The 12,650-nt window shown below is 50.1% G+C and overlaps 1 protein-coding gene across 1 annotated transcript; it reads left to right on the top strand.

The window, feature by feature from the left end:
- Positions 1 to 6,396: 6,396 nt before the first annotated feature.
- On the top strand, positions 6,397 to 7,362 carry LOC127046843 (olfactory receptor 52B2-like). The gene has a single exon (XM_050944475.1). The coding sequence runs from the start codon at positions 6,397 to 6,399 to the stop codon at positions 7,360 to 7,362; it is 966 nt and encodes a 321-aa protein (XP_050800432.1).
- The last annotated feature ends 5,288 nt before the right edge of the window (positions 7,363 to 12,650 follow it).

Genomic DNA, 12,650 nt, shown 5'->3' with positions numbered 1-12,650 from the left:
GTCAAAGACTTTCTGAAAATCTAAGTACGCTCTATCCACTGGATCACCTTTGTCCACATGCTTGTTGACCCCCTCAAAGAATTCTAGCAGATTGGTGAGGCATGATTTCCCTTTAGAAAAAACATGTTGACTCTCCCGAACAAATTATGTCCTTTTATGCATCTGACAATTTTGTTCTTTACTGTAATTTCAACCAGTTTGCCCGATTCTGAATTCAGGCTTAGCAGCCTGTAAATACCAGGATCACCTCTGGAACCCTTTTTAAAAATTGGCCTCACATTGGCTGTCCTCCAGTCATTTGGTACAGAAGCTGATTTAATTGATAGGTTACAGACTACAGTTAGTAGTTCTGCAATTTCACATTTGAGTTCCTTCAGAACTCTTGGGTGAAACCATCTGGTCCTGGTGACTAATTAATGTTTAGTTTATCAATTGGTTCCAAAACCTCCTTTAATGACATGTCAATCTGGGACAGTTCATCAGATTTGTCACCTAAAAAGAATGGCTCAGGTTTGGGAATCTCCCTCACATCCTCAGTCGTGAAGATGACCTGGCCCATGTCTTTGCAGAGCTCATCTCTTCTCTCCCCATCCCCACCCTTCCTTCCCATAGCAAAAGGCAGATAAAACCTCCAGGCTCCTGTTGGCCATAATGTAACCATCTGTCTCCTGTCCCTCAGCTACAGTGAGGGCAAGAAGGGGTTAAGCCCTAAGGATGCATTTTGCACCATGTCCCAGGGAACCTGACTGCAGGGGCTTCAGCGAACCTGGCCAGAGAGGTGGCTTAGCAAGGGAGGATGCCTAGAGCACCCCAGCAAACCCAGGGACAGAATCCAGGGTGGGAGCTTGGTGGGTGAAAAGGGTGCTAAGACCCTGCCCTGGGGGGATGGTGTGAAACCTGCAGGTTCGGGGCATGAACAGGCTGGAAATTGCTTCCTTCTTCCCTCCATCTGCTCCAGAGCTTAGCTTAGGGGCAGAGAGTCTTCCCTGTACCAGCGCTGTGAGGGGTTTTGACTCATGCAGATCTCAGCACCTCCTGGCCAGTGCTCTGGGCTGGAGAGTCTTGGACTTTCCCGGCGTAGCGGCCCAGCCAGTGGCAGTGGGGGAAGGAAAGAGCCTGCCAGACACGCTTTTGGTGAGCTGAATGCTCTGACAAGGGGCTGGTTCTTCACACAGGTTGTGCAGGACTTCCCCATGTGACTCTAGACTCCATTTTGCTGTGATTTTCCACAGTAAGAACTAAGAGGTTCTTACACCTGGAAAAGCCTATAAAAGGCTGATGCCTCATCTCCATCTTGTCTTCAGTCCTGCTTCCTACCTCTGGAGGGACTTTGCTACAAATGGAAGCTCTGAACAAAGGACTGATGACCCATCAGAGACTTGATTTGAACCTGCAGTTTACTCCATCACTGCTACAAACCTGAACTAAGAATTTTGCCATCATTGTATGTAATTGATTCCATTTAACCAATTCTAGTTCTCATCTGTATCTTTTTTCTTTTATGAATAAACCTTTAGATTTTAGATTCTAAAGAACTGGCAACAGCATGATTTGTGGGTAGGATGTGATTTGTATATTGACCTGGGTCTGGGCCTTGGTCCTTTGGGATCGGGAGAACCTTTTTTCTTTTACTGGGGCGTTGGTTTTCATCACCATTTGTTCCCATAACGAGTGGAACTGGTGGTGAGACTGGGAAACTGGAGTGTCGAAGGGAATTGCTTGTGTGACTTGTGGTGAGCCAGTGGGGTGAAACCAAAGTCCACTCTGTCTGGCTGATTTGGTTTGCCTTAAGGGTGGAAAATCCCAAGCCTTGGACTGTAACTGCCCTGCTTTAAGCAATTTGTCCTAAATTGGCACTCTCAGTTGGGTTCCACCAGAAACAGCATTGTAACACCTGCCCAGTCAATGCCGCCAACCCGTGCATCATCCGAGTCATGGTGAAACCCCCCATGGTGAAGGAGGAGTTTGTTGGGAAGCCAGAGGGCCCTGCACTCCCACTCTGCAGTCAGCCGTGACTCTCAGCCAGCGTGTAAAACAGAAGGTGTATTTGTCGAAGGAACAGAATGTAGAACAGAGCTTGTTAGCAGAGAAATCAGTGACTTTCAGCAAAGTCCATCTTGGAGGGACCCTGGGCCGGACACCCCAGACTCCCCTCTCTCCAAGGCCCCCACAACGGATTGCCCAGATTCCACCAGCCCAACCTCCAATGTGCACATTCCTCCTCCTCCTGCTCTTTGTCTCCCTTCCCAGGCAAAGGGTCACCTGGTTGCATCCTGCTCCTGGGTCACAGGTGATGAAGGGCACCGGCCATTGCTATGTGCAGGCAGCTGGAGCCACCTCACCTGACCCCGAGGGCCTCAGCAGAAAAGTCTCACACCCTTATTCCCACCACCGAGGCACTGGTACCGCACACAGAGAGACTGACGCACACACAGTATTCATGCAAAATTGTAAGACCCAAATAAGCTTGCATACAACATAATAAGGAGGAAAAACCAACATTGTCACAGGTGTGTACTAGTGCCTAAGGGCCATATAGACTGATATTCAAGACCCGTGGTCCGTGATCCCCAGATAGTAATGGAGGAAAAGTCAAAGAGACCCTTGGCTGCCTTCTCTCCTGGCGCCCTTTACTATTGCTGCCAAATCAAGTCTGCGCTGAGAAGAGAAATTCTCTGACTCAGCCCCTCACTGACAGATGCAATAAGCAACTCTGACTGGGCCGTTAAAAATCTGGATGACGGCGCAGTGGGGTTAAGGCAGGCTCCCTGCCTGCCCTGGCTCTGAGGGGCTCCCAGAAGCAGCCAGCATGTCCGGTCACAGGCAGGGGGCGGCCAGGGGTCTCCCCAAGTTCTCCCCGCCCCAAGTGCCAGCCCCACAACTACCATTGGCTGGGAACTGTGGCCAATGGGATCTGCAGGGTTAGCTCCTCTGGACTGGGACAGCACGCACCATGCAGCATCTCCTGGCTGTGCCTCTGCCTAGGAGCCAGAGGGACATGCAGGACTCTTCCAGGAGCCATCTAGAGATAAGCACCACCTGCACCCCAAAACTTATCCTGCACCCCAGCCCCCTACCTCAGCCCAGAGACCACTCCCATACGCCAAACTCCTCCTTCCTGGCCCCTCCCTGGATCCTGCACCCTCAGCCGGAGACCTCACCTCCTCCTGCACCTCCAAACCCTTGAGCGAGTGAGCAAGGGTGGGGGACAGTGAGTGAGGGAGGGAGCAGGGATGGAGGGGGCAGGGAGCAGGACCTCGGAGAAGAGGAGGGGCAAGGCAAGGGTGTTCAGTTCTCTGCAGCTGGAAAATTGGCATCCCTATCCACCACTCCTGTTTGGATGCTGAGCTTGTGTCATCCAGGGTCTGGTTTTTCACAGCTGCTGAGCACCCGCCACGCCAGTGGCAGAGAGTGGGAGCTGAGAGAGCTCAGCACCTCTTGAAATCTTGGCTGAGGTGTGTCCTAGGTTGGGGGCTCCCAAATCAGCAGCTCGCTTTTGGAAAGTTCCAGCTCCAGTTGTTGTTAAACAGCAATTATCACAGAACATAGGCGCTGTGCAGTAGGTCAACCTTGCACCTTGGTAGAGGAACATGGAAACCACCAGACTGGATGAGAGCCGGGTCCAGCTAGCCCAGTAGCCTGTCTCCAGCAGCGGCCAGCACCAGATGCTTCAGAAGAAGCTGTGAGAATCTCTCATGAGGGGATATGGGATAATCTTCCCCTCACACCCTGCATCCCATCCTTATCTCTAACAGAGATTGGCGTAAACCCCGATCCATGGGAGTCACTCTCCCTTACAAAATGTGTGTGGTCATTAACTCTGGGAACTCTTCTCTCCCGGCGCCTGGTTCCTTTTAAATCACTGCCAGAGTCTGGGCAGTGGAGGCCAGGGAGCGCACATGGGCTGACCGGGGGAGGCTCTTTTGGGGCCCAAAGTCTGTCCACGTACCAATAAGAATTTATTATTAATTTCGCCCCTGTAGACAGAGCAATTCTGTCTGTTGTAATGTTCCTTCATTTACCTCCAAGTGGCGTTGACTGCATTTGTCTCTGGTGGTTTTCCACTGATAATCTTGGGCTGGAGCAAGGCTGGAGAACTGAGCCTGGCATTACATCCCCAGCTAACTAGGGTGGGGTGACAACACCCTCCTGGAAGTGCCATCAGCTAGACACACTATGCCCTCTACTCCAAGTCCGTAAAGCTCACTGTCAATATCAATATGTTATTTGTTAACTATTACCTGGACATGCATTTTGCAATAGTTTTGAAGCTTGACAAGTTACAAGCTTTCTGCACACACCTTACAGACTAGTCTTTATGGGTCAACGTTCCATAAGACTTGTGTGTGGTGTACTGAGTTTGTCAGGACTGCAAAGAAAAGGGGGCTTTTTGCCAGGGCCTCAGCGTCTAAATAACGTACAAAAGAAGAAATGATCAGATCAAACAAGCAGCAAAGCATGAGCTTTCGTGGGTGAATACCCACTTCATCAGATGCATCATTTCGTGGGTATTCACCCACGAAAGCTCATGCTCCAAAACGTCTGTTAGTCTATAAGGTGCCACAGGATTCTTTGCTACTTTTACAGATCCAGACTAACACAGGTACCCCTCTGATGCAGATCAAACAAATGAGAGGAGTAAAGGGTTAATTCTCCTCTCTTCCCCACAGTCACAGAGGCAGGTCCCTGGGGCTCCGTGCTGGCTCTGAGTCCGTCCTGGGATTCCCAGGGCAGCAATATAAATATCCCTGTACCTCAGCCCCGGTCAGTGCAGATTCCCTGCCACCTGCAGCTCTCCGACCCGGTCACAGGCAGAGATTCCTCCTCCCCAGCTGGGGCCGGAGCCTGGTGAGTCATTTGCATGGAATGAATCTGTGAAGGGGAGAATGGAAACATGAAACCTAGGAAATGTTGAGCTGGGGTTGGCTAGCATGGGGGTGTGTAATTCTGACTGCAGGGGCAGGACGGGAGCCGGGGCTCTGATATACGCTCCTGTGACTGCGCTGAGGTTCGGTGCTGGGAAGAGGTCGCCGAGTTACCCTGATCCGCTCCCCAAGGGGTCACTGGGGATCTTGCTGTAGAACTCAGTGGGCTCTGGACTAGGACATTCTTGGTTATGTGTCTGTTCAGAGTAAACCTCATTGGAAAACCCCTCAGGCCCTATAACATTCCTGAGGCCTTCACTCAGGCAACACTTCCATGAAAATCAATAAGGACTCCAGGACTGGGTCCATTCCATTTGGCAGAAATTAGCTGACTTCAAGCAGCATAGCCGTAAATGTACAAACTGTATAATCCAGGAGCAACCGATTATAAGGGCTGCTTTGATAATGATTGTGACGGGTAGCCCCAGAGTACTATCTGGAACTGGGGTATCACTGACCCCGCTGACCCCCAGCCTGGGATCCCTCTCACCCTGTACTGTTCTGACAAGCTGCAAAGCCCTCCTGCCTGCACTTTCACCAGCATTCACACAGGTAGAGACACACCCAGCTGCAATTGGACACAGACTCTTTAACCACCAGCTGTCCAGGCTGGGACCCCAGAGCAGTACCATCCTGCCCTCATCAAATCTGGGCAGTCTGTGTGTTTAATACCCGGTAGGCCTCTCCCTCCATATGAAGAGAACCATGCACACTTGGGTTAGCCAAGCTGAGATTTTCCCCAAGCACTTCAGTCAAAGCTCACTGCTTTACATTATAACAGAACAAGTTTTTTAACTACAAAAAATAGATTTTAAGATTTTATATGAAGCTTAGGTTGCATTTTTGTTTATTTGCTAGGTAATCTGCTTTGATTTGCTTGGTGTCACTTATCACCATTTAAAAACTATTTTAGTACTTAATAAACTTGTTTTGGCTTTATCTACACTAGTGAGTTGGAATGAAGTGCCTGGGAAAATCAAAGCTCGACTGGCGGAGGCTGTTGTATATTCCTTTCCACATTCAGGGAGGGGGGGAATTCTATGAGCTTACGCTGTACAGTTCTCTGCACAGGGTAAGACTGTAACATTTTGGGTTTACACTCCAGTGGGGGGTACGAATCTGGGAAGCTGGTGGTTAATTTGGCTGCAGCCTCTCTATTGTTGGTTCATGCAGTGGCTGGTTAGAGCCTGCGTGTAACTGCAGCGGGGTGTGTCCCTGCGTGTGTGGATGCTGGTGTAAGTGTAAGATGGGGAGCAGGTCTGCAGCTTGTCACAGCAGCACATTGTGAGGGGGGCACAGACTGGGGGGTCAGAGGGCTCAATGAAACCCCAGTTCCATGTGCCCCCCCCCCGGGTGAACCCATCACACTGTAACAAATGCAGTCCAGTCCTAGCCGACACTCACCTTCTCACTGATTGTCTCTTTTGTTGTTAGTTCCTGGAAATTGAATAAAAGATCCAAGTGATGGTGCATGATGCCAGCTGACAATCACACCTTTTTTGCCCCCGTGACCTACATCCTGGCTGGCATCCCAGGTATGGAGGAGTCTCATGTCTGGATCTCCATCCCCTTCTGTCTGATGTACATTGTGACACTTTTTGGGAACTCTCTCCTACTATTCATCATACTAACAGAACAAAGCCTCCATCAGCCCATGTATCTATTCGTGTCCATGCTGTCTGCTGTTGATCTGCTGTTATCTACCACGGCAGTGCCCAAGATGCTGGCTGTATTCTGGTTTGGAGCAGGGGAAATTTCTTTTGCTGCCTGCCTGACCCAGATGTTCTTCATTCATGTCAGTTTTATTGCTGAGTCGGCCATCCTGCTGGCCATGGCGTTTGATCGATACGTTGCCATCTGCGACCCCCTGAGATACACCATCATACTAACCAAGTCTGTGACCGGGAAGATGGGGCTGGCAGTTGTCACAAGAAGTTTCTGTTTCATTTTCCCTCTCATCTTTCTCGTGAAGCAGCTGAAGTTCTGCGGAACCAACCTCCTGCCTCACACCTATTGTGACTATGATGACATAGCCCGGCTGGCCTGCGACGACATCACAGTCAATTTCTGGTATGGTATAGCCATGGCTATTTTAGTAATTGGTTTGGATGCTGTGCTCATTGCTGTATCTTATGGGCTGATCCTCAGGGCCGTTTTCCAACTCCCATCGAAGGACGCCCGGCTCAAGGCTCTCCGCACCTGCAGCTCCCACCTCTGTGTCATACTGATGTTCTACACACCAGTCTTTTTACCCATTTTTGCACATCGATTTGGGCAAATCGTCCCAGGTTATATTCTCAACCTACTGGCCAACCTCTATGTGCTCATTCCCCCCATGTTAAACCCCATCATTTATGGGGTGACAACAAAAGAGATCCTGAAATGGGTGATCTATGTGTTTCATCGATGGTGCAGGAGAAGCTCCCTGCTGAGCTAAAGCAGGACACAGAAAATGCTTTGAGATTTCGAAATTCCACCCAAGTTTTCATTGGACCTGTAGGGATATTTTTATTATGTACTTCCACTGCGTAAGGTCGAAAGCTGGTCTCTCTCATCAACAGAATTTGGATCCAATGAAAGCTATTTCCTCCCCCAGTTTGTCTAATATCCTGGGACACACATGGCTGCAACAGCACAGCGCCCTGCCAGAGAAAACAGCCAGACCGAGTGATCTTATTCTAAGTTGAAGGGAAACAACAAAACAAGAAAGCACAAAAGTAAAATTACTTTATGAGAACGAGAGCACGGTTTGTGCTCCTCTGTGACAATGGCCAAGGAAAGCAGCAGCCAAGGGGGACATGCCATACAGCCATGGGAAGTGCACTGTGCAGCACATTGGGAGATGGGAGCTCCAGCGTTCGTTCTGCCACTGACCTGCTGTGTCAACTTGGGAGAGTTTCTTTCCTCCTCAATATCCTCACTGGCAAATGAGCACACTTTGGGGCCAGCAGGAAAGACAGGAGCAAGTCTCCTCAGGGAGACAGGGCAGGGATTTCATGGTCCTCCTCCGCACAGCCCAGAACCTGAGCAGGGGTGGCTTTGACTGTGTCATCATGAGACTCCTTATCCTGGAAATCCACCCTATGAGGACATGGCTTGGGCAGGAAACACCCCCGTACACCATCCGATGGCAAACATGGTGATTCAGTGTTTAAGCAGGCCCTAAAATTTTAACTCGTCACTCCTGTTTTCAGCCCAATAACTTGTGTTTACATTCCAATGCGGAGTATGAATCTGTTTGGCTAAGGCACCCCCCCACAAAGATATGAGAACTCCTGAATCCTTCTCAGGGTCACAGCTTTGCCAGCCTCAGTCCCCTATTCTGTAGCCAAGGCCTGCATCCCACAGACCTTGCATTTGGCTGCCTTAGGCCTGGTCTACACTACGCGTTTAAACCGATTTAACACTGTACCCGTCCACACTACGAGGCCCTTTTGATCCATATAAAGGGACCTTTACATCGGTTTCTGTACTCCTCCCCGACGAGAGGAGTAGCGCTAAAATCGGTATTACCATATCGGATTAGGGTTAGTGTGGCCGCAAAACAATGGTATTGGCCTCCGGGCGGTATCCCATGGTGCACCACTGTGACCGCTCTGGACAGCAGTCTGAACTTGGATGCACTGGCCAGGTATACAGGAAAAGCCCCGCAAACTTTTGAATTTCATTTCCTGTTTGGCCAGCGTGGAGCTGTGATCAGCACAGGTGACCACGCAGAGCTCATCAGCACGGATAACAATGCAGTCTCCTGAGAATCGAAAAAGAGCTCCAGCATGGACCGCGCAGGAGGTACTGGATCTGATCGCTAGATGGGGAGAGGATTCAGTGCTAACAGAACTCCGTTCCAAAAGACATAATGAAAAAATATTTGAAAAAATTTCCAAGGCTATGATGGACAAAGGCCACACCAGGGACTCAGTGCAGTGCAGAGTGAAAGTTAAGGAGCTCAGACAAGCCTACCAGAAAACCAAAGCAGCAAACGGAAGGTCCGGGTCAGGGCCGAAAACATGCCGCTTCTATGCTGAGCTGCATGCAATTTTAGGGGGCTGTGCCACCACTACCCACCCCTGTCTGTGGATTCTGAGGTGGGGGTTGTAATCTCAACCATGGCTGAGGATTCTGCGCAGGGGGAAGATGAGGAGGAGGAGGAGAAGGAAGAGGAGGACGACCTTGCAGCGAGCACACAGCACTCCGTTAGCCCCAATAGTCAGGAGCTTTTTGTAACTCAGACAGAATTACCCTCCCAGCCCTCCCAAGCCAGTAGCCCAGACAGTGAAGCCATGGAAGCGACCTCTGGTGAGTGTACCTTTGTAAATATAAGACATGGTTTACAAGCAAGCGTTTTTTAATGATTGATTTGCCATGAGGACTTGGGATGCATTCGCGGCCAGTAAAGTTACTGGAAAAGTTTGTTAACATGTCTGGGGATGGAGCGGAAATCCTCCAGGGACATCTCCATGAAGCGCTCCTGGAGGTACTCCAAAAGCCTTTGTAGAAGGTTTCTGGGCAAGGCAGCCATGTTCCATTCACCATGGTAGGACACTTTACCACGCCATGCATGTAGCAAGTAATCGGGTATCATTGCATGACAAAGCATAGCTGATTATTGTCCCGATGATTGCTGGCATTCAAGAAACATCCGTTCTTTATCTCTCTCTGTTATCCTCAGCAGAGTGATATCGTTCATGGTAACCTGGTTGAAATTCAGGAATTTAATTAAGGGGACAGAGATGGCCATTTTCCTACTGGGCTGTTGCTTAAAAGAAATCCTTCCTTGCACGTAGCCAAGCGGGGGGAGGGGAGGAAGGATAGCGCTAAGCTTTTTTGCATTTGGCTAGCAGGAATCGTCCCAGCTACCAGGCATGCGGTGGGGGGGCGGAAAGGGGGGTGATTAGCAGTGATCTTCCATGATACCAGCCAAGCGGTGGGGGGAGGGGTAAAGCAATCATCCTAGAGAATTGGAGGGGGGGGTTGGCTTCTGCTGCTGCATGTTAACAGGAAGAAGCATCAGAGGGCACTGTGTATATGAAGCCTGGAGAAGCCGAAAGACAATGGCTTACCATGGCCGCATGCAAGCTGAATTGTGATGCCTGGACCTGTGTCTGTGAGATCTGTAACACCAGAGCTGCAGGCACTCAATATTAAGATGCAAAATGAGACCTTGTAGTGAAATCACATGTGCTATGTAAGGTGAATAGTGTTGTTCACTGTGAAAGAGTTTAACCATTGTTCTGTAAAATGTATCTTTTTCAATACTTCTCTCCCTTTTTTCCCTCCCTCATGCAGCTGCACATTTTTCAAGCCTCCCTACTCCATCCCGAAGGCTCTCTCAGATAAGGCGGAGGAAAAAAAAGACTCGAGACGAAATGTTCTCGGAAATCATGGATGTAACCCGCAATGAAAGAGCTCATCTGGCTGACTGGAAGGATGTGGTAGCAAAGTACAGGAAAGATGCCAGTGAACATGAGGACAGGAGGGACAAACGTGAGGATAGGAGGGACGAACGTGAGGATAGGAGAGATGCTCAAGATGAGAGGTGGTGGCAGGAAGATCAGAGGTGTAGGCAGGAAGGCCAGAGGTGGTGGGATGCAACGCTGGAGCTGCTGCGTGATCAAACTGATATCCTCCGACGTCTGGTGGATCTTCAGGAGGAGCAGAGGGGTCACAGAGTGCCGCTGCAGCCCCTGTGTAACCACCCTCACCACTCACCCAGACGTGTAAGACCGTGTGGGGGAAGGCTTCGTGCACCCACCCACTCCACCCCCGTGGACAGTCCAACCAAAAGGCTGTCATTACATTGAAATGTATTTAATGGCCTTTTCCTTCCCTCCTATCCTCCTCCCAAACCACACCCGGGATACCTTGTCAGTTCTTTGCCTCTTTTTGTAATTACTTTTTAATAAGGAATACATGATTTTTAAACGATAGAGACTTTATTTCCTTAAGCAAGTTGTAATGGAAGGGGGAGGGTGAGTTGCTTACAGGGAAGGACTTTTAATAATGAATACATGATTTTTAAGCGATAGTGACTTTATTTCCTTAAGCAAGCTGTAATCGAAGGGGGAGGGTGGGTTGCTTACGGGGAAGGACTTTTAATAAAGAATACCTGATTTTTAAATGATAGTGACTTTATTTCCTTAAGCAAGCTGTAATCGAAGGGGGAGGGTGGGTTGCTTACGGGGAAGGAGCCAATAAAGGGGGGGCTTTCATGAAGGGGAAACAAACACAGCAGTCACACCGTACCCTGGCCCGTGATGAAACTCGTTTTCAAAGCTTCTCTGATGCGCACCGCTTCCTGGTGTGCTCTTCTAATTGCCCTGGTGTCTGGCTGCATGTAATCAGCGGCCAGGTGATTTGCCTCAGCCTCCCACCCCGCCATAAAGGCCTCCCCCTTACTCTCACAGAGATTGTGGAGCACACAGCAAGCAGCAATAACAAAGGGGACATTGGTTTGGCTGAGGTCTGAGCGAGTCAGTAATGTGCGCCAGCGCGCCTTTAAATGGCCAAATGCACATTCTACCACCATCCTGCACTTGCTCAGCCTGTATTTGAACAGCTCCTGACCACTGTCCAGGCTGCCTGTGTATGGCTTCATGAGCCATGGCATCAAGGGGTAGGCTGGGTCACCCAGGATAACCACAGGCATTTCAACATCCCCAACTGTTATTTTCTGGTCCGGGAAGTAATTCCTTTGCTGGAGCCGTTTAAACAGAGCAGTGTTCCTGAAGACGGGAGCGTCATGAACCCTTCCCGGCCATCCCACGTGGATGTTGGTGAAACGTCCCTTGTGATCCACCAGTGCTTGCAGCACCATTGAAAAGTACCCCTTGCGGTTTATGTACTGGGTGCCCTGGTGCTCCGGTGCCAAGATAGGGATATGGGTTCCATCTATGGCCCCACCACAGTTAGGGAATCCCATTGCAGCAAAGCCATCCACTATGACCTGCACGTTTCCCAGAGTCTCCACCTTTCATAACAGCAGCTTAACGATTGCTTTGGCTACTTGCATCACAGCAGCCCCCACAGTAGATTTTCCCACTCCAAATTGATTTCCGACTGACCGGTAGCTGTCTGGCGTTGCAAGTTTCCAGAGGGCTATTGCCACTCGCTTCTCCACTGTGAGGGCTGCTCACATCTCAGTATTATGGCGTTTCAGGGCAGGAGAAAGCAAGTCACAAAGTTCCATGAAAGTGCCTTTACGCATGCGAAAGTTTCGCAGCCACTGGGAATCGTCCCACACCTGCAAAACTATGTGGTCCCACCAGTCTGTGCTTGTTTCCCGGGCCCAAAATCGGCGTTCAATGACTAGAACCTGCCCATTACCAGGAGGATCTCCAAAGTGCAGGGGCCCGCGGTTTGAGATAATTCTGTGTCCATGTCCTCCTCACTCTCGTCGCCGCCCTGCCGTAGCTGCCGCCTCCTCCTCGCCTGGCTTTGCAGGTCCCGGTTCAGCACAGACTCACGAGAATGCGCGAGGTGTTTACAACGTCCACGATTGTGCTATTGATCTGAGCAGGGTCCATGCTTGCTGTGCTATGGCGTTTGCACAGTTCACCCAGGAAAAAAGGCATGAAATGGTTGTCTGCTGCTTTCACAAAGGGAGGGATGAGGCTGTACCCAGAACCACCCGCGACAATGATTTTTGCCCCATCAGGCACTGGGCTCTCAACCCAGAATTCCAAGGGGCGGGGGAGACTGCAAGAACTATGGGATAGCTACGGGATA

The sequence above is a fragment of the Gopherus flavomarginatus genome, chromosome 1, assembly GCF_025201925.1.
Source record: "Gopherus flavomarginatus isolate rGopFla2 chromosome 1, rGopFla2.mat.asm, whole genome shotgun sequence".
Lineage (NCBI taxonomy): Eukaryota > Metazoa > Chordata > Testudines > Testudinidae > Gopherus > Gopherus flavomarginatus.
Note: the sequence above shows the minus strand (reverse complement) of the source record. Positions and strands in the feature narration are given on the sequence as shown.